Raw genomic sequence first — 22,957 nt, forward strand, 5'->3', positions numbered from 1 at the left:
ACACCTTTATCTGATTATTGATAATTTTTTTAATAGTTAGATAATTATCCCCTACCAGAAATATTAAGCATCATATTTTGAGCATCATGCATCATATCCATAATTGAGCCCAGATAAATAAATCTCTCCAGAGCTCCACCTTGTGGTCTACTGCGGTAAGACTACTTTTTCCTTTGCAGTGACTTAATGAGGCACTTCACTGGCACCCAGACAAACCTCTGCTGATTTCATTTGGCGCTCTGTAAATTAGCTTAATCTTCTGCTTAATTAAAGACATGTAAAGACAAGCTGAATTTAAGACCTTCACAGCACATCTTCTCAAAGCCAAGCGCTTAAAATTGTCTGCGTTCTCACTCAAACAGCCACCTGGAGTCATCCATAGCAGTGTGCATTTCACATATTACACCAAAAAAGGGGTTGAATAAGAAAGTTGAATGCTGGAGAGTCAAGAACAAGCACAGCTGTCATCACATACTTCTAACTTAAACTGGGAGCATTAAATTGATACATTTCACATGGTTGTAGATCTCAGGATGCTCAAAATATGTAATTGCACTGCGTTTACTGTGTCCCTTGAAGTTTCATGTAGTGCAGTGTTAGTTTGCATAAATATCCCCCGTGGTTACATATGAAGGGTGCAGTATGTCGCTGGTTGATGAGGGTAATAAAACCCACAGTGAACTCAGAGTATGCATGCATTATTGATGACACAGCAGCGCGGTTTAGCGGCAAACTGAGGTAGGAGCTTTGATCCCATCCCCGGAATATCCTACACAGCACTTCACCCTTAAGCCTGGAATGAAAACTGTCAGGTGGAGTGTTTAGTGGGATGTAGAAGTGTCTAAACTTTTTTTTTAAGCCAGCCAGAACTTTACTTTTCATTCCGCTGTTTTGACCCGATTCAGTCATGCTGCTACAGAAGTACTACCTGCTTACTGAGCTGCTGCATTTCTGTAGCATGCAAAAAGAAAGTCATATTAACACTTTGCAGTATGTAGCAGTAAGAAGGTGAAGCTTCAAAGTGTATGCACTTAGTATGTCAGAATTTGCATTTTATTGTTTAATATGCAACATGAAAACAAAAAGTTCTTTATACATGCTTTACAGAATGTACAGGTACACTATAGAAAAAATAGAAAGAAAATACATTAAAGCAGCACTGGAATAGTGTCAAAGCATTAATGTTGAACTTTGGTTTAAATTCAGAAAGACATATTGGCAGATGTAATTGTGAACCGAATTCAGACTTTTCACTTACATTTGTACCCTTCAACTCAAATTCTCAGACCATACCTATTAAGAAAAAAATTTTTTTATAATTGCTCAGTAAAATCCATTATAGCTGTACCATTAGACATCTTCCATATAGGACAGTGAATTTACTTTGCCTTAAATTTCTGACAGCAAAAGTGTGCAAGTAATTGCAGTGGTATGCTCTATGGCTATTTATTTATGGCTAATACCTGGAAAACTTCACCATAAACCTCTGGCAGCACACACCTGCTGCTACTGTTAGAATTGGATAACAACACGGGTCTGCTCTCAGACACGGGTCTGATTCGTAAAGTGGAATGAAGGATCATGTGCAAATCATAAAACAGCTGGAAATCAAGACAGCATGCTGAAACAAAAGCAAAACATCAACATATGTTCATTAAATTGAGATTATATCCAAAAAATTAAAACTGTTTCAAACTATGTGAAAATGTGGCACCAGCAGACACTTATCAGCAAACAACTGAGCAATAGCATATTCACTTCAAATAAATATAACACATAATTGATACATACTGTATCTGGCTGTAGTGACATAATGCTGCAGTGCATTTTACAATACACACATTTTACAATTACATGTTAAGAGTACCTCAGTTTTGTCTTTCACTCCCTCACACTCAGTAACACACACACACACACTCTTTGGAACAAATTATCCTTCTAAGGGATGTGCAGCATTTATAGGATTGTATAGGTGTTGACAGACCGAGTGTGGGTGAAATCGGACAATCACAGGCAAAAAGAAAGAATGTGACATATACTGTAATGAACATCAATCTACGTACTACAGGCAGAAAGTGCTAATGATCAGGACAAAATCTAGCGTAGGGAGAGGAATCATTCTGTTTATGGCCCAAACATACAGCTTATTTCATGGTGCAATATCTCTGTAAGCTGAATAAAGAAGTATCCCCCACTACAGCACTGTTCATTTAAAGACGTAGATTTTACACACCAAAATCTGAAACATACGCAATTCAGCAATGTGAGGAATAACAGTCCAAACAAAATATCAAAAACTGGATGAGGCCAGTTAACTCAACTAGAGCGAGAACTCATAAGCACTGGCTTTTTACTTCAAATGCCAATCAAGTGACCTTTAATTTCAGCGGTCACCATGGTGAGAATGATATTAATACTGACAACGTCACTGATATGGACGTATCTGATTCTGTTACTAACTCAGATGTGTAAGTGGTGCTACAAAGTGGCCATTTTAAACAGTATCACACTGTTAAAAACTAATGAAATCTGTGTTACAGATATATATGCAATCTGATAATCAGCTCAAGGCCAATTGTACAAATGAAGTTCAGAATTAGATGGCGCACTAAACAGTGTCTGATACACACACACTTAGTGCCCTATAGGCTTTAAAATGCATGGGAGGAAGGTCTAAATTATCGGCACCATGTATACAGTGCTCATACATATATTTAACAGTACAGTGGCTCTTATTTGCGAGTCCTTCAGATTCTACAAAATGAAGAGAAATGGCTTCAGGGGAGAGCCATGGCAACAGCTACAAGAACACATAAGAATAGTAAAATAAAAATAAATAAATAAAATACAGGAATGCACTGTATTTGGGTTTGTTTTTAAAAAAAAAAAAAAAAAAAAAAAAAAAAAAAGTGGCCATGGACTCTATGCACATGGAGGACCCTGTAAGACTGCTTGTAGCTCGATTGTCAACATTGCAAATGTTCTACATCTTCTATCAGATACAGTGCCTTTTTTTTTTTTAAAAACAAAGAGGGAATGGGATACATGTCTGGCTTTGTGAACAAAAAAAAAAATCTGACAAAAAGGAACTTCATCTTATAATATTGGACAGGAAGCAAGGGAACTGCATACACTCTAATAAAGGAAAAATGTCCCACATGCCACCATCACCTGCTCGATGTGACCAAAAGGAAAGAGTAATCCAGAATGTATATTTGTGTCCATGACAGTATTTGACTGCCTGAGTGATGTCCTCCTACATATATTCAACAATACAGGGATTGATTCATACAAGGATCCCTACAAGGACAAGGATCACCACTTCTTCAGAGCCAGGGCAGCATAAAAGAGGGCTGGCTCAATGCTTTGGCATACACATGGGAGCTGATGTTCCCCACAGTAGGGGAAAAGGGCAAAAAAAAAAAAAACAAAAAAAAAACAAAAAAAAAAAAAAACAAAAAAAACCCTTAACACAAAAGGCAACGTGAGCAAGACTCTTTACAAGAAACATTACATTCAGAGTCTCAGCCTAAACCAGAGGATTAGTTTGTATGGAATCAGTGAGAAGAAGATCACCACTATGTCCTAGAAAGGGTTGTTCACAAGAAACAAACGCGCACACACGCACACACGCACCAGCAGGATCCAATGAAGGGATGGTACAGAATGTAAACACAGAAGAGAGTGGAGTTTGGGTTGCTTTTTTTGACAGAGTATGAGCTTCCTTGGAAGAGGTAGTGGGATTGTAGGGCACGCTGAGCAGGGCGTAAACGCCGGGTGTTGGTTGGGCTCTATGTGTTCGGAGGGTTGTGATCCTGAGGGTTAGTCCTGTACGAGGCTTCCTCTAGCCCTCCTGTTCTTTCCTCCTGGTCGTTCCCATAAGAGGGACCTGTGGGTGGCTTGTGTACAGTCACTGACCCTGGGGGCAACTCAGAAGAATGAGGGTCTACTCCACTCCAAAACGATCTGCTTGGAACATCTGCAGAGACAGAAACAGACCGTGAGAAAGCAGAATGAGCAGCACACAGCACTTCAGGATGTGGATATGCAAACTGCGCTTTATGCACAGATGAACTGGTAGCACTGCACTTTTTTACTCTCCATATCCCCCATTTTTCTCCACAATGGGGTCACCTGCCAAATCCCACCCACCATCCAGCACTTCCCTATTATATGACATCTACCAACCAGGGAAAGTAAAGGCTAACGCATGCTTCCTCCAAAACACATGAAGCCAGTCAATGGCATCTTTTCTAACTGCTGCTCATGCTATCACAGGGTAGTGTAAAACTGAGTAAACTGGAGGAAATCTGCCCTCTTTCACATGCATAAGCTCCCAGACTACCATGATTGGCCAATTTTGCTCTCTTGGCTCTGAGCCACAGATGGACAATGCATTTCTTACACTTGATTTAACAATGGAACAATCTACAGAGTGACTCCCTAATTAAGTACTATTCTCTATACAGGGTATAGAGTAATGGCTTTGCAGATCCTACTTAGCACACTACAGGTTCCAACTCCATTTTAATCTCAATCAGAGAAAAACTACATGTTGGAAATTGGCACAGTATCATATTCTTTGTTCATGCCTTATATTTAATTAAAAATTGATACTGATATGTAATTGATTTAATTATATCACTAAGAAATGTTCAATTAAATAATGCCAAAGAAAAGGGATTACTTCGACAAAAACACAAAAGAAATGTGTCGATCGACTTGTGTTAAATGAAAATTGAACATAGCATCCTAAACAATGAAATATTGATTTCTTGCCTTCAAAGATGTAAATATTATAAAGATAGAAGTACCGTAAAAATGTAGTGATATTTGGTCAGATTAGGCTTAATGTTTTTCATGAGGGATGAAAATTGTGTTTTAAAACAGTGCTTATACCGAAAAAAGAAAAAAAACCTAAATGTATACTTTAGAACACATTAAAAAAAATCTATTTATAATCAAGTCATGGCATCATGAATTGAACTTTCTACACCTAGTCACTACTCTAATACATGCTCTTCACCTGTGCAAGTGTGTGTGTGTGTGTGTGTGCTCTCACCTTTACTACTATAGTGGTGTAAGGCATGGTGTTGGGGCTCCTGAGAGTCCCGGGTGATCAAGTCATGCAGCGCTGCATCCTCGTGCTGCCCCTCTCTGATTGTGTCTCTGGGCAGCTGGGCATCCAGAGCATCTTCTTCACTCAGATATGAGTAGTGGCAGTAGTCCCGTGTGCGAGAGTAGATGTTGGCGTTGTCATAACAGTCTGAGCAGATGACCAATGGGGCGGTGCCACCTAACAGATCCAGACAAGACATCACAGTGTGTTAACATCTGTTCCATGCATCAAGTGCTGCTTTTTCTGATCCCAAACCAAATGAAAATCCAACAAAACTATGACAAGTTTTCCTCTATGTGAGAATATGTATTGAACAATGCTGCTAGATAGATGTAGAAGTCAACATGATCAGTAAACATGTTATCATATCTGTATGAACCCACATGCACACAGACCATTGGACATATGTGCCAGACTGTCCCTTGGCTCGCCCGGATGGAAGCTGCTGCGCCCAGCAAACAGGGACCCAACATGATTACCCAGCATCCCACTGGTCTCTGGGTCCATCTCTCCTCCCACTTCACCATAACACACACCTATGGCGAAACAGAATTTCATGAACATATCCAGTTTATGGTAAACAAAGGGAGCATCTAAATGAACTGCTAAACTGGTTTGCTATTATGCTTGTGATACTGCGTGTAATGTGCCATCGTCCTATCGTGCCCCCAACTATCACCGACTGATGATAGTAACGTCTGTGGCTTTGAAGAGGGAAAAAAGAGGCTTGTAGCTGCAATTGCTAGGTATTATAAGGTCAGGAATGCTTGCAAAACTGTCGGTACTGTAAATAAATGTTATTAGCTATAAATAAGTTCATTATAAAATGCAAATAAAATTATATAAATTTTTATTTTCTTAATTTAAGTCTTCATTCATGTTTTGAGAGTGAAGACATTTATGGCTTTATTTGTTCGGCAGTATGGATAAGGGAAGCTAAGTTTTGTTGCTCTGCTCCAGAATCAGACAGAAGGTTATTAAAGTTTGTATGGAACTTCAAAAAAGGAAACATACATTAGGAAATCCAACACAATTTATTTTTGTCGATCTTAAAGCTGCAGACACCATGCTTTCCAACAGACATTTAAATCGTCCAACTTGATAACCACTGGAATTTTATGCATTGTGCTGCTGCTACATGATTGGCTGATTGGATAACTGCATGAACGTGCAGGTGTTCCTAATAAATTGGATAATCGCCCCACTTTTCCTACACTCCATTTCTAATCTCCACAGAAGGAAATAAGTGATTTATAGTCCAGTAACTTTCAAAAATGTAGAAAACACCCTGTGTCAAAGTTGTGCACTGTAATGCTTAAATGAGCAATGTCACATTTGTTAACGTCTTTACACAAGAAATCAATTAATGTTCTTTTCCGCAGAGAGCTTGGCACCTCACCATCAGTTCCTTTATGAGCATAGCCATTAGTCAGGGAGGGCATGAGCTGCTGATGACTGCCTGCCTCAGAGTTGCTGTAGCCTTCCTGAGGCTCAGACAGCGTGCCCTGGGATGACAGGTAACTGGGGATGTCCGCTGGCAGGTTCATCTCATCTGAAACACACAAGTCTACCAGTTATGTTTGTCTGTGAACATTAGGAGAAACATTTGGAAAGCTGCCAAAAAGTGAAAGCAATCAATCAACAGACAGATGCCTAATAAATTCCAACTAGTTTGCTTGTTGTGGAGTTATTTTTGATGTCGTTTCTATGTGCAGTCTGACGTTAGGGCTGCTAAATATAAGATTCCTTTCATCTAAAGTAGTTACATGAAACTAATTTTCAGGGATTTCATGTACTTTGTTGAACAGAGACTGAGAACAGACCAAATGAGTATTTAGCTTTAAATGAACCTAGCCCTCTTGGACACCACTTCACACAATGCACTCGTCCAACTAGCCGAGAAGGCATTACTCTTTTTTTTTTTTAATATCCTAGGCATTACTCGGATATCTGGATATGAGCTAATTTATAACACTTTTTTCTACTCAGTCTAATTTTTTCCCCCTCTACGTTCTCAAGACCCAAGACTTCCATATTCATCTTCATAATACATAAGACCAGCGTTTATGTCTACATTAGACTCACTTTTGGGTCCATTAGAATACAACAGGCCTACTCGTTATGGCGAGCACGTCACATCATAGACTTAATGCTGACATTTGGCATAGACAAGGACATATAAACAGTCTGAAATGATATCTGATCACTGCCAAATTTCTTTTGAACTAGTCTTACCAGGATACTCTAACGACTGATTCTGCCCAAGACTCAGCTTTCTGTACCAGTAAATAAATAATCTCACTTCAACAGCATAGACTTGCAACTTCTTAGAGCCACTGCTATATAATAAAAACTGTCACATGCACACCCCAGGGCTTATATTTACAATAAGATCATATCAAACATTCTGTATCGCTTCAACACATGTAGGACTATAATTATTTATAATCTCATTATCAGGTGTCACCCAGAAGAGGATGGGTTCACTTTTGAGACTGGCTCAAGCATAAAACAGGATGATACTGTAAGATTCAGTTGCATGCATGAAGAAAAACATTATCAAGTTAAAGTATTTTGATTTTAAAAATTCTGATTTTATTTAGCTTTTTGATTGAAAAGTTGATTCTAACTTTGCTGCTAAATCAACTTTTGGGATTATTACACGCAGATATTTTCTGTAATCAATTTTAGGTTTTTAATAACTTTTTGAAGCTTTCAAGGCTGGTCTTTCGCCTAAGTTAATCTTCCCTTTTTGAGTTTCCTCTAAATCCCAATCCAACATTATTACTACTCTGTGAATTAACACAGACCAGCTGCTCCATCCCTCAGGCTTCATGGTCTTATCCTTTTACACTCGATGCTTAGGCTTTATGCCTAGTTTCAATTACGGTTGTCACGGTTTTGATCCATTTAAATCAGGGTAAATTAGAAAAAGGGTCTAGAAAATTAACTATTTTTTAAGATTGTTTCTGAGTTAACTGTTTAATGGTGAAAATAATACTTGAGAAACATCATTATTTTTTGTCCTCTTTTTTTTTTTTTTTTTAGATATACACTGAAACTTTTTCAGTTGTGTGTGTGAGAAAGTGTGAGTGAGTACGAGTATTACAGAAATACTGCAATGTAAGTAAGGCTTTGTTTGCTGCAAGTGTGCTGCTGCAGTAAAGACTGAAACAATATTACTAAAATACTTTTTACAATTTTACAGCTACTGTGGCAGGAAAGTTTAAAAAAACTTGTAATACCTGCCAATCTGCTGACCAAAACACCATCACACCTGTCAGGGCTCAGCTAGCCACCTACCTGTGTTAGTGATACTGTAGTCCTCACTCTTGCGTCTCATGTGGTAGATGACTATCACCCAAACCAGCGACGTGCCCACCACACAACACACAACTACCATCACCACAATGCCCACTGTAGTCCAGCCGTCAGGGTCGTAGCCACCGCCAGCCTGCTCGCAGTTGGGAGAGGATGAGACGCTGAGGTAGATGTGTCCTCGCTCTGTGCCCAGCGTGTTGGACATTATGCAGGTGTATTTCCCTGCATCTGCAGACCTGGCATCCACAATAATAAGCAGCTGATTGGCTGCTGCAAAAAAGTGACGCTCCGTTAGCAGCAATGGGCCGTCATCTTTTGTCCAATTGAGGCGGGGGGCGGGGCTACCACGGGCTATGCACTGAAGAACGGCAGTCTCACCACGTGCTACTGTGCGATCCTCTAGTGGGCGCTGGAATGATGGAGTCTCTGCACGGCGGAGGAAAAGAAAGGAATTAACAGAATTGTTAATTAACATAATGCTTTCTAATTACCCAAAGCAGATTACAAATGCTGAATGTTTTCATTAGATAAGAATGATGCAAAAAACACCCCATTTCAGCATGCTGTGATGTCATTTATCACGCTTGTCAAAAGAGCAGAGCTTACCCAGCACAGTGAGTGTGGCATTGGCTGACAGACTGCCTGCCTCGTTTTTGGCAGTGCAGCTGTACACGCCCATGTCCTCCGCCTTCACATTGGCAATGAAAAACGTGTCATCTTCGGGCATGACATGCATCCTTCTCTCACGGGCAGCAGGGAAGTTGATGCCCCCGTCCTTCTGCCAGGCAATCTGGGGTGGAGGGTGTCCCTCTGCCGCACACTCCAACCGTGCAACGGTGCCAGTCCGGATCGTCAGGTCCATGGGTGTTTTCAGGAAGGAGGGCAGCTCTGGTAATAGTGCATACTTAAAGTCAAGGATTCTATTATATGCAAAAAATCAAGGGAGCATCTGAGCCACTAAATAAAAATCAGGTCACTGACTGAAAAGAAAAAAAAAAAAAAAAAAAAGAAAAAAAAGAAAAAAAAAAAAAAAAAAAGAAACAACTAGTATCTACTATAGCAAGAACTCAGCAAAGGCAAAATATCTGAATTTGACTATGTGACACCACCCTACACACACCAAATCGCAGACACAGGCCAAGTCACAGGATTGTTATAATAAAAACACAGACACCACAGATACCTATTAACCCCTATACGTATGCAAGCGTTTCATGGCTATCATTTGCAGTGCTACGATAATCTTATTTGAGTCTGAAATTTTTATTTCTGAGTGCTGCTTGAGCACAAAAGCCCCTCACACCTCTGAATTACAGAATGACAGAATAATCACATCACCCAGGCTGGCTTCCCAGAGGGCTACATAATCTTTGCTCTACTGAAATTGGAAATTAAATTAGAAGAATCCAGAAAACAACCAGAGAGAGATAAAAGATCTAAAGAACAGAGAAAGAAAAAGAAAAGTTATTTCACAACCAACAAAAGCAAAATTGTCTGCCAGTAGCACAGCAACACCAGAACCCAGAGGGAATGCAGCAAAATATTCCGCTATGATTGACACAGCGAGGAAATAAAGCCTCATATAGTCTATTCATAGAAAGCCTAGGGCTCTTTGATGTGTAAACATCTCTGCATGTCATTTGTGACTGAAGAAATTTCCCACATCTAAAATTAAATACAAAACCTAGTCATAAAGCCACTGCAGTTAAATGCACAATTTCCCTTTGAAAGCACTGCAAGTCATATGTGATGCCTCATGAGTGAACATACCATTAACTGTCACTTTGGCCTCAGTGGAGTAGTTCGCGCTAAAGTTGTTGGAAATTACACACTGGTAGCGTCCTTCATCAGTGAAGTTAACATTAAGCAGATGGAGCATGCTGGTGTAGATGAGCTGCTGGTCCTGGTAGCGGGCATAGTTTTGCACCTGCGCATCAGACAGCACCTCTTTGTCTTTCCTCCAGGTGGCGTTCATGGAAGAGTCACTAGTGCTGAAGGCAGAGCAGTTGAGAGTGACGTTGGTGCTGCGCAGGGCCACCACCGTCTTGGGGTTCCCACTGATCTGTGGCCGAGGGAAGCCATCTGAGGCAGAGAGAGGAGTTAAACAGAGACAACGAGTTAGATTCAGTTTTTTTCTACAAGATTAAGTGAAAAGTTACTGCCTGGCCTGTATGCTCCTTAGTCTTATAGTGGTTAATATAATTTCCAGGTTCTTTCCAACCAGAGGTCTGGTCTCACTAACAAATAACTAAAAAAAAAAACCTGGCTGTAGTTCACTGACTAGTTTTTAAAGCATGACCATCAGACTAGATAAGACTAGATCTTCAGTTGCAGTTTGCAGCCAGTCACATGGATTTATGTAAATTATTTATTTAAAGACAGCTCATCAAGAAAGGAAAGACGAACAGTTTGCCGTTTAATTAATCCTCTCTGGCCTGACTAGTAAAGTGATAACATAAAAAGGTTCAATGGCAATTGGAAAGAAGAATGCTTTTATTCTCCACTTCAAATTTCAAAACAAAGATCTCATCTGTTTAGAGTCCATGACTCAAAGTAGTCAAAAGTAGTAATGTGAATCAGAACCACTTCAAATTGATCTAACCTATAGCAATGAACTTGGCATTAAAAGGAAAGTGTTTTTCACATTCAGCAGTGTTAGCTGTTTATCCAGTCTTTGTAAGCAAGGAATTTTATGGAAGGGGATCTTCACAAACTTAATGGAACACCCTTGCATTAGACTGTGAAAACTATTTGAAACATGGGAGGTACAGCAGTGATGTACATGATCTCACTCACCACACACAAATTCTTCCAGGGGGACGCTAAAGACACTCCTGCCTGCCAAAGCGGCAGGATATGCGCACACAGCGGTGCATGAGTGCTGGAAGAGGCTGTCAGTGAGCCACTGGCCGAGCCACTTCAGACTGCAGTCACAGAGGAGACCGCTGGTGTTCAAATCACTAGTAAAATACATAGTACAAATGTATCAAGGGCATTGTTTCTTACACTGTTTCATCTGCATCAGTGCTATTCCTTATTGTGCTTTTAAGGTTGTAGACGTTTTGCTGTACAAAAAAAAAATAAAACAGGAAAGAACAACCAGACACACCTACTGGTGCGGTCTCGGGAATGTGACGTCACAGTGACAAGTTTTTAGAATATAAACATTTAGAAGGCATTACATAGGAATAAAAAATTGCCAGCTTAATCTAATCAATTAATTGCCACTAACAATCTAGCTACTATTTTGGTACATTATTTTTAGTATTTAAAAGTTGGTGGAATAATATTTTATATTTTTGTATGGCTAGAAATATAAAAAGTGGGGAGCACTAAGGTCTCTGAGGGGACACCAAGACATTGAACGACTTGAGTTTCAGGAATAAGATGCGAAAAGTTTGCTTTCCGGGCTTTTCGGAAAATCTTTTAGCTGTTAGTAAATGAACAAATTACATTAGATAATCAAACTTGAGTCTGCACTCCCTTCGCCCTCTCTCTTTCTTTCTCTCAGTCACTTTCTCTATAAAATGATATAGTGCTTAAGCATAATTAGTCCATTTATAGACTTATGGCTCTACTGCCTTAATTAGATTTTTTTTAATGTCATTCTTTCAGATCCTTTAAATGTTTAAAGTCCTTCTGCTCTTGACCTCTTCCTAAGCACGCAAGTACTAGGTCTACATGATATATTTAATGTTAGACACTGACTTTAAACAACGAATCCCTGCCAACATTATATTGGATCTCGCAATGCAACTTGGCATGACGCCAGTACCTACTGGCCATCGATTAGCTTTTTAGAAATCTGTAAATGATCCTCTGCACCCTCTCCAGCACAATGAAGATGCAACTGACAATTTTACACAGATTATTTACAAGCCATTTCACTACTTTTTTGTTAAAAAATGATTTATTTTAGTGATTTACCCAACACCACCCACCCCACCATCCCATACGATCAATATAATAAAAATCTACTGCAAAGATGGAACATTTAATCCATGCATCTTACAACCAATTAATTTATTGTATAACCTCACAAGGTAATGTGTGCATGTAGCTCATATAATATAGTACAGCACAATAACCACACCATATGCAAGACATGAGACAGAATAAAGAATATGCCTATACTTACAGGGATTTGAGTTTCAAGCGAGACAATGCCTCAGGGTGAATAGAGATGATCCGGTTCTTACTCAAATCTCTGTGAAGACACAATTCAAATTTATTATCACATCACTACTACAGACGTTGATTCATATATTTAAAAAAGAAAAAAAAAGTAGTTATCCCATATACTCTGAACTAAGGATAAACATTCAACAAATTATAAAAAACATGAAAAGAAACATACAGATGCTCTAGTTCCTTCAGACCCTCAAAGGCTTTTTCTGTAATGGTCCTGATGCTGTTCTTCTGAAGTACCCTGAAAACCACACACACACACACACACACACACACGTTTATACTTGTATAAACACGTTTATACTTATACTGCATCCGTGAAAGTGTGAACATGCGAGTGCATTATGTGCAGGCAGTTGCTTAGGTGTCTGCCTTCAAACTTGCACATAATGTGTACATGTCCACTAGAATGCAGAAAATTAAACACTTAATGAGTGTCTTATTTTTATTCTGCCTTCGACTAAACCTCATAAATCAGAATTTCTGAACTCCGACTAAGAAAACGCCCCCTCTACTCAGAATTCCTACTTGGAATGTTGGGAAGGTCTGCTCAACCCCCAGTTCAGCATATGCTGTTATGACAACATGGCTGCTCAAACCGTCAACAGTAAATAAAACCACTTCACTGCTTTAAAGAGTTTTCACCAGAATATTCTCCAGATGAATTAACATTATTTGGTTAAATCTAACACTAATGGTAGGTGGCTAGCTTGTTGCCAACAAAACGCAAGTTTTCATGGATGCGTCCATGAGTTCTTCCCATTTTGTGGCCCGAACTCGCGTAGCTCAAAAATTACTTTCAGGCTTCCCACTTCTGAGTTAAATATGAACACAGCACTAATTCAGTGAGAATGGAGAGAAGAAGCAAATCGATACTACTCACTTCCAGGATCTAAATGCTATTAGATGTTAAAGTCAACCAGACAGGAAACAGTTTGATTTTTTTCTCGCCAAAAAAAAAAAGAGAGATCAAGACAAATATCTCATATAACCAATAGAATATATACTAAGCTCCACATGCCATCTCTAAAACACACACTTATTAACAACCCTAACACTTCAGCTACCTAACATGATGAGAAACACTATTATTAGTTATATCCTTTAACACAGAAGTATAAATCCCTCTTAATACATCATTCTGAGGAGCTCCATTAAGATGTGACATACTACAACCCAAGATACTCCACACATAAAAACTGAAAAGTTAAAAAAAAGTACCACTTACAATGTATTGAGCTTTTTCATGCCCGCAAACAAACTGACCGTGTCCTCAATAACAAGAGATAGGTCGTTGTTACGGATATCTCTGGAAAAAAAAAAAAATATCATGACGATGTTATAGCAAAAGTTGATTTTACTACTCAGTCACAATTCAGACTTCAATTCACAGTCAAGTGAGCTTTAGGTGAAAACTCAATTAACTGCTTTGCATCTAGACAGTGGCATACATGATGGCATACACATAGATGAGTGTTGTGAGGCTACATTTAAGTGCTCTAAAATTCAGCCACATGAGCAAGACAGGAAAGAGATGATTATGCTGGGATTTTGTTTCCCCAGTATGGAATAAAATGCCTCTATGTGTGATGATCTTGTAGCAATCTGAGACACTGAACTGTATTACGAAACAAACAAAAAAATCTACATGAATAACTTAAAAAGCCTACAATCCAGGTGTGTTAATATGACAAGTGAAATCTTTTGAGTTGGTCAGTGAAGCATGGTCAAGCAGATGTCCATGGTATGCATCAGACTGCATTTACAGTAAGCTATCATTTAACCATTCCCCACATCTGTCCGTTTGAATGCATCAGGTTTGGAGCTAATATGCATTGTATTAGTTGCAAACAGTATTACAGGGGAAATGTGGCTACCCAGAAAGTCACAGTTCGCCCACCTCAGGGCAAAGTCTCTATAACAGCATGTGTGAGAAAAAGTGAAGTTTTCAAAATGTGAAGACAAAGCCCATGGCATGAGCACTAGCTTTAAATTGTGTGTGTGTGTGTGTGTGTGTGTGTGTGTGATGTGTGTTCTTACAACGTGCGGACGTTTGCTAGGCTGTCAAAAACTCCCTCTCCCAGATGCGTGATGCGATTCTCGCCCAGGTTTAGACTCTGCAGCAGCCCGAGGCTAGAGAAAGCCCAGTCCTCCAGACGACTCAAGTGATTATGGGACAGATCTCTGATTAACACACAGATATAAACAATGATCCTCTGTACTAAGAAAAGAACAGGAAACCTGTCTACTCAAACCTGAATTAGAATAGATGTTTAGGGGCAGATTTTAGGGCAGCCCAAAACGTTTATGCAAACCGAATTTTAAAAACACTTTAATGAAACGTGGAGACAAAGATAAATTGTAAAATTAAGCTCTTTATCAAAAAGTTTATCAAGGGGATAAATCTGTCATTATGTTTTGGACACAACAAGTAAACGAAACTGGTAAGATTGTCTTCCTCCTCGGGCTTTGTTTTTACACTGTAATGATTGTAGCTTCAAATTTATGTTATGTTTACATCCCCAACTCCTGCTTAACTGCCCTTAGGGTTTCATTATAAATGTTTTTCTTTTTTTTTGTATACGAAAATGCATCATAAATCTATAGTAATTGTGGTAATGCTACAGATGCAGTAGATTGAAAAACCACTGATTACTTGTTATTATCTCACACCTGAAAAGAAAGATTTCTATTTCTATATACACTCTCTCAGCTCCAGTACTGTGTCCCTGCTCCACTGCACGGTTTAGTACATTAACATACCTGTTTTAAATCATTAGCTCTGTAGCTGCTGAGCAAGTTCATCAACTAAACTGGGTACTTCAAACTGGCTGGACGTCAGAGTAAACCTGAAAAACCCTAAAGCATGGGAATGTGCGTATGACTCACAGTTCTTCCAGTCGGCGGCAGAACTCCCAGGCATCAGCTCGGACAAGACCGATGTTGTTGTGGCTGAGTCGGAGTACACGGAGCATGTGCAGGCCATACAGCCAACCCTTATTTAACTCGGTGAGGTTATTGTGTTCCAGCTCCCTGTAGAGAAAAACATAAAAACACTAAATACTAACCCAAGAGTTAGCAACATTAAAGGCAACATAACACAGGGTTCAACAATCCCAGTCCTGGAGGGCTGGAGAAGAGCACAGTTTGGTGTTTTTTCAACACAAATACACCTGATTCACCTTTTTAATTCATTACCAGGGTTAATAGATGAGTTAAAGCAGTGAAATCAGCAAACTATTGACAGGGCTGGAATTGATGACCTGAAATCTGACTTGTGCAGTGTAGAATCCACTCACAATTCCTCCATATCAGCAAGTCCAAAAAGAGCTCCGTCCATCAGCTTCGTGATGCCATTCCTCTGCATCTTCAGAGACTTCAGAGCCTTCAGTTCTTTGAAGATCAAACTGTCTACCACTCTGATCTTATTGCGCTTCAACTCCCTAATACAGAGGAGACAGATTTCATTCCACCGTCAGTGCATATTTATCCCAGCAGCTAAAAATGACCAATAGCAGTACTAATAAGTAAGCTAAGCATCTCTTAATAAACTTTTATGTGATGTAATGAGAACTATAAAGTGAAGTGATGTTTTTAAGGCAAATATTTTAAGCTAGTAGCCACCGTTTATTTTTCACAACGAAGAGTGATTCTACTTACAGAATTTGCAGCTGAGACAGAGTGAAGACTTTAGCAGGCAGTAGTGATAACCGGTTCCTGTTTATCTTCAGCACCAGCAGAGAGCTGATGTTGTTAAAGCAATCCGGTTCTAGAGAGCTGATTTTGTTGTTGCTCAGATTCCTGAATCCACAGACCAGAGAAATCATTGATAATATTGAATCATTATTGTTTGTTCATCAATAATGTAATATTGGTCATTAAAACAGTATCACAAAAACTAGTTCAAAATACAAATTATTCCTCAGACAAATGAGATACTTTAATACCTCTTTCACAGCTTTAACCTGATCAAGCAAATGAAATAATTTTGAAGAAATTAATACAGGCCCATTTTTAAAACACCATAATGGGTCCACTGCCTTTTTAATGCACTGCAAATGCAGTATGCAGGAATATAATCACTATATAGTACTTCATGATTTTAGTATTATAAGAGCCAGTCTGTGTGAAGCCAAAATGCCATAGGGCTCTTTATAATAACAGCAAATTGCAGATATTATGGAGCCTAAATTTTGTCTAGAAGGGTTTTATTCTGCTCATGATTGTGGTATTATATTTTGAAAAACGGATCAGAAAAAAAAATAGTGAAAAAAAGGATGTACAGGTATTTCAACTGCATAGGAGGAAATGATCCAGCTTTCAGCTCTGAGATGGAGTTGGAGCTCAGATCCAGACTTTCCAGGACTGAATAGGGCAGAAGCTGTTCAGCCACCACTTCAGAGATTCGGTTATTTACCCTGAAAACACAAGGGGGAAAAACATTACTGTCCCTAATCTAGGTCATTTTGCCCAAGTCTATGATTATTAAAGCATTGCATCTGTTTTAATTGACAAAGCTATCAGAACAGGTTAGTTCTTTTCACACATGAAAACAAATGATTCATTCAGTAACATGCCTCGGCCCCACAGATAATGTTTTTGTTTTTTTTGTTTTTTAAACCATCACTCCTAATTTGGTCATTTACCAATTCCCACCCACTAGTGAGCTCTCCCCTTCTACACAACAGCCACCAACCAAGGAGGGTGAAGGCTAGCAAATACGTTCTCAGAGACATGAGAAGCCAGTCATTGCGTCTTTTCAAACTGCTTCTTATACTACATCATAGGGCAGTGCAACACACTCAAAGGAAAGCGCTATCTACCATCTTCTGCATACATGAACTCCCAGATCCCCACGATTGGTTAGTGTCATGTTAACTGACAGAGGAGAGAGGAAGCCACCAAGCTGCCACTGCCGGGCCCTTGAGCAAGGCCCTTAACCCTCAACTGCTCAGTTGTATAAATGAGATAATTGTAAGTCGCTCTGGATAAGGGCATCTGCCAAATGTCATAAATGTAAATGTAAATGCTCTCTTGGACTCAAGACCACGGATAGCTGTGGCGTTGTTGGGATTCAAACCCACCATCTCCCAACAATAGGGCAAACATTTGATAATGATTACACAGAAACTAAAAACTGCACGATATTGTAACAATTTGGTGAAAGATGATTAAACAGGTACTTACAGAGACAACGCAGTGATGTTTGAGGAAGCATCTCCAAGAAAAGGCACACTTGAGAACTCATTATGATTCAGAGACCTAAAAACAAAAGACAGGTCAGATTTATGAATAGAATTGAAATAAAAATCAGTTGGTCTTGAGATATTAGCAGTATGTTAATGATAAAAACCAATCACAATATAATGTTTGTCCTTGGACAGGACAACTTCAAAAATATTTTAAATGTAGTCTTGTTAAAAGAACTGCAGTTCAGTAGTTTTTTTTTTTTTTGTGTAAAAGAAAGTTGTGTAGAAACGTTGGGCCTATCAATCAAAGCTGTGCAGAAACTAGCAAGATAGATCAGAGAACCAGGACTGACATACAAGCTACTTCACATCCGATTCAAAACACCGATTTAAGCATAACTGATAAAGCAACTTCGGTCAGATCATACCCCCCAATTTATTTACATAATATATACCTTCAACACACTGATTTACCGATTACACCCACAGCTTAAATAAAATATACCCTAATTTAGCATCACCCCTGGTGGTCTAGCGACTAAGGATCCCGCGCGCTCATCCCATGGCCCAGGTACTCTCATTACCAGTCCCAAGCCCGGATAAAATGGGAGGACTGCGTCAGGAAGGGCATTCAGCATAAAAACCTGCACCAAATCAAACACGCACACCAATGATCCGCTGTTTACTGAAGCTGAGCGTGTATGAAAATCATTTTCAACTGTGAACGTAATTTGAAACTTTATGCTGCATCACAATATCACACACATCTTGGACAAATAAGGGTCACAGTGTGTTCTATAATACGTAGCCTATCAATACAAGTTACATTTTATGGGATGCAAACCGTATGGAGCGTTTATTTTCGTGATATCATCAGTAAAGAAATGTCAGGTTTCTGTACCACGGTATACCATCATACTGATTTACCGTCATAGCCTTACACTGCAATTACAACCAGAAATGGATACAAACTACAAACAAGTGGAAGACTGGCAAAGCCTCCATGCGTGTGTGTGTGTGTGTGTGTTTAAGAGGCTTGGACTGCAGTGCTGTTGTGTAAATATTTGCAGTACAGTATTTTAAAGCAATGCTTCTGAGTTAAGGGCAGGGGATTAACACTGCGCGCTTTAACATTAGTTACAGCTATAATTTTACACAGATACACATTTCTACACAGTAGATACTGTGCGACTGCAACAATAGAAACCCTAAGAATAAACACTGCAATAAAAGTGATTATTTTATTTAAGCTAACACTGGCCTCTGCTCTTTTTTTTTTTTTTTTTTTTTCTTTCTGTGAACTAGCGTTAGCTACGAGAGGCTCCACAGCAGGCCAGTCTTCAAAGCATGTAAACAACCATGGCTTCCAGCTCGGCCTGTGACTTACACATGAGCGGCCCATGCTGGGATTGGCACAGGAGCAACAGACAGCGCTTTCCGACTGCAGTCCACAAGTTTAGTGCCGTCTGGAGTTTCTGAACAGATACAGGGTGACAGACACGGGTCCAGGCCCACAGCAGCGCTCAGTATGATCATGAACAGGGCCTGGGGGATGGGCCAGGCCGCCGCCATTTTGACTCTCTCACTCACTAACAGTTTTATTTACGGCATTAATAGGAGAAGACGGATAAAAAATAAGTTTTATAATGCCTCTAAATGAGCGCATGGGTTCCAGTCAAATCGACTACTGTGACAAATCCGCTCCCGAATAAAAGCAGAGCATCTCTGATCCATGGCTGGAGTTTTTTTTCCGTCCTTTCCTCCGGAATTGCCTTCTCCTTCTCCTTCTTCTCCTTCCGCCTTCCAGTCTGCAGCAGCTCCGGTAACTGTTTCCTCAGCGAGGCGTCAAACGGCCCACAAACTACCAAAGTCCCTGTCGAGTAGCCTAAAATAATCCATCACATATAAACTTCTCCGAGAGCAACACAGCGCGTTACCAAAATGCTCCTTGTTTTCTTCCACGACTTTCCTGCAAAGGAAAACAAAAGCGTTTTTCCCAAGACGACATGCTACTCCTCTGTGTGCTACAGCGCCCCCTCATCCGCGCATGCGCACTGCAGCTTAGAGCCTTGCGCCAGTTGATCTGCAGATGGCGATGGAGAAGCGTCTAGCGTTACATTTCTACGAAAACACGTCAGAAAACATGTTTTATTCTAAATTTGTTATCAGAAGATTGACCAAACGGACGCAAAAAGCATTCTGAACACATAAAAGCACCTAAACTAATTTCATATATCCCACATCTGTTGTAATCATACATAACTAAATGGTGTAAAATATTTCAGCAGTGATGGAGGAAGCACACTGTCCGTTTAAGGAAAAGTAGAAACTGGAGATGTAAAACCACCAAACACAGAATGTTCCCCTAACGTTAGCATATGGTTCCCGTTTGTTTATTTTTTTGTGAACCAAATAATAACGTTCTAGGAATGTTCTCTGTAGGTTCTTTTTTGTAACCAAAAAATAACCTTCCCAAAGGAGGTTTTTTTGGTAACAACCTAAAAAGAACCTATACAGAAAGTTCTCTAGTGGTTGTTTGAGAACGTTAGGAGAACGTTAGGGGAACGTTCTGCAAACCTAAAAACAACGTTCTATTTCCGTAAAGAAAACTTGCTTGGCTAATCAAAAACAAACCTTAAAAATGTGCATTCTGGGAACCAAAACCTAACGTTCCCAGAACGTTCAGGGTACCAAAAATTGTTAGCTGGGAAGATACACTCTGGTCACAATTTGATTTGAGTCATGACACTGGGTTCATGATTTCAATTCAATTCTCAGATTATATTTTGAACAGATTTTGAATTAAGAAAAATTAGGACCGAAACAAATCCTTTTTATTTCTGAATCATAAACAATACAAAACTATGTGCATTTTTGTATGTATAAAACTAAATACATCAGAAAATTGGGGTGAACAGGTTTAATACTGTAAACAAAACATAGTACGCAAAATATATTAAAAATATATTAAAAATAAGTAAATGAATTTATAAATTCTCCCAGAAATTTTGACTGAATAAACAGTGTCTGACCATAATGAGCTCCGTAGCAGAAATAGAGCTCCAAAGACGGCTAAAATGCCTGTTTTCAGCAGACTTTGATGTTCTTTGAAAGATAATGAAGAGCTCCTTTTAACTGTTATAATATAGTCATATAACTGTATAATGTATAATGCATGTTGGTCATTGCAATCTGGAGATATTGGGCTATCAAGCTTCACAAGTGCAGATCTTACAAGCTCTCCATGAAAGAATGTGTTTACGTGACCAGCATGCTCTCTATACGTTTTAGTGTGCACAGATTGGGATCTCTGATGTTCAAACAGTGCAACAGCATTACATGCATAATTAATAGAATGCTGATTTCCATGATGTGAATCGTACATTCCTACAATGCACATAGTCACATTTTTGCATCACAATGATGTTACACCCCTAGTAGAAATATAAATTGAAGTAAAACTTGGTGGCTCTGTTATGCTGGACTATTTGTCCTCTAGGGCCATGCTTCTCAAAGTGGGGTCTGTGTAGCTGGTGAGGAATGTTTATAGCTGCTGTAATGCAAGTAATAACAAGAACTAACTTGTGTCTTGGACATTCTGCAACATTAAATGTATCTATAAATGGTTAAAAGTATATGTCATAATTAATAAATAAAAATTGTAATTGCAAGCAAATTGCTAAGAGGACTAAAACGTCCAAGTACATGCTGTTAAAGGAAAATAATCAACTGTGGGGTGGCCATATCATACCACCCCATTGTTTATTTTTGTCATTGTGTTTTATTCCTTACCTAGATATTTACCTTGGCCACATACTACTTGGATATTCCAATTATTCATTTTGCAGAATTTATAATTCTTGATTCAAATGCCTAATAATTACATTAAAAATAAATTCCAAAAGTTTCCAATTGTTAGTTTTCAATAAACATAGTTCTCATATAAATAAAAGTTCCCCGTTGTGAGTAACCTTTTACATAAACATCTGGAATACCAAATTATTAGGTTATCATTATACTGTTGCACTGTATTTTACAGTGTGTATTATTGAACATGGATTGGGTATGTGGATAGATGAGATTTTTTTTCTTACCAGTTGTCTATATTTGGAAATGTGAAAAGTTTCATACTGGGCTCTAAAATGCCAGTGGTGTGCTTATGCATATGCTTATTTCCCTAACCTTATTACAACCACTGATACTTACAAAGGACCATAAAATTTTTCTCATTGTTCACTGTTTTTCATTGTTCAAGCTTTATTTTCTCTACTTTGTCTGAGCAGTAAAGCCATGACAATTTTGGACATTAGATGGCGGCATACAATCCACCATGCAATCCAAGAGGGAAAATATGTGTTCTTGCGTCCTTGCATGCTTGTGTAACATCATGTTTTAGTACCCAGTGCTGAAGATCAAATATACTGAGAAAAAAAAAAAACAGAATTTTTCTTGATCCTCCCCAGATTCCAAGGATGCACCAGTTAGACATGCAACAAATTTTAAGATAGGGACAGAGAAATGTCTAAAGAATATAATCATTTAAACCAGCTGGAGTTTTTCACAAAGCCACTGAACAGAGAAAGCATGCAGGGCATTCAATGCAAATAAGCAATACATTCATTTTCAAAGACCTGTCAGAGAACTGGTTGCAGTACTAAGGTGTGGATCCCAATCACCAACTACAACTTCAACCATTGGGACAAACACCTAGCCAATATTTTACATGCAGAATTTTGTAAAAGCATTTTTCAAGTACACAGAAACACAGCACATTATGATTTAAGTTTAATCTCCTCCTACTTGCTTATTAATGAGTTATATAAGCTCTATATGAAAAACCAAATAAAAAATCTCCATTTTAATCGCCAAAAGAAATAAATAGTTAAATAATGAAAATATAATGACAGCATTTTCCATTTGAGAATGTATTTTTTATTAATGTATAAACTAAGAAATATTGAAAGAACATGGAAATGAAGGGTGTTTAGTAACTATCTGAAACATAAATTAGTTTAACCACTTAACCTCTCTGCCAGTTCTGTGATCAGGAAGCTGAGGTATTCTTCCTCTTTCTCTTGTCGTATTATGCCAGTCTAGTCCTCTAGTCAAAGAAAGCAGACAGAGCTTGCTCTATCTGCAA

The 22,957-nt window shown here is 38.9% G+C and overlaps 1 protein-coding gene across 2 annotated transcripts; it reads right to left on the bottom strand.

Annotated features, from left to right (window-relative positions):
• Positions 1 to 1,035: 1,035 nt before the first annotated feature.
• Positions 1,036 to 19,876, bottom strand: lrig2 (leucine-rich repeats and immunoglobulin-like domains 2). Of its 2 annotated transcripts, none has more exons than XM_034313404.2 (18): positions 19,205 to 19,876; positions 17,816 to 17,890; positions 16,912 to 17,046; positions 16,289 to 16,429; positions 15,928 to 16,071; positions 15,518 to 15,661; positions 14,669 to 14,812; positions 13,857 to 13,937; positions 12,798 to 12,869; positions 12,579 to 12,647; positions 11,237 to 11,400; positions 10,211 to 10,522; positions 9,047 to 9,328; positions 8,423 to 8,866; positions 6,519 to 6,671; positions 5,515 to 5,655; positions 5,063 to 5,296; positions 1,036 to 3,979 (listed from the first exon to the last, which is right to left on the bottom strand). In XM_034313404.2, the coding sequence occupies exons 1-18, from the start codon at positions 19,387 to 19,389 to the stop codon at positions 3,792 to 3,794; spliced, it is 3,108 nt and encodes a 1,035-aa protein (XP_034169295.2). In that variant the 5' UTR covers positions 19,390 to 19,876; the 3' UTR covers positions 1,036 to 3,791. The 2 variants fall into 2 exon arrangements, with proteins under 2 accessions (XP_034169295.2, XP_034169294.2); XM_034313403.2 differs by having other exon boundaries at positions 5,503 to 5,655.
• Between the last annotated feature and the right edge of the window lie 3,081 nt (positions 19,877 to 22,957).

This window comes from Pangasianodon hypophthalmus, chromosome 2 (genome assembly GCF_027358585.1).
Source record: "Pangasianodon hypophthalmus isolate fPanHyp1 chromosome 2, fPanHyp1.pri, whole genome shotgun sequence".
Taxonomy (NCBI): domain Eukaryota; kingdom Metazoa; phylum Chordata; class Actinopteri; order Siluriformes; family Pangasiidae; genus Pangasianodon; species Pangasianodon hypophthalmus.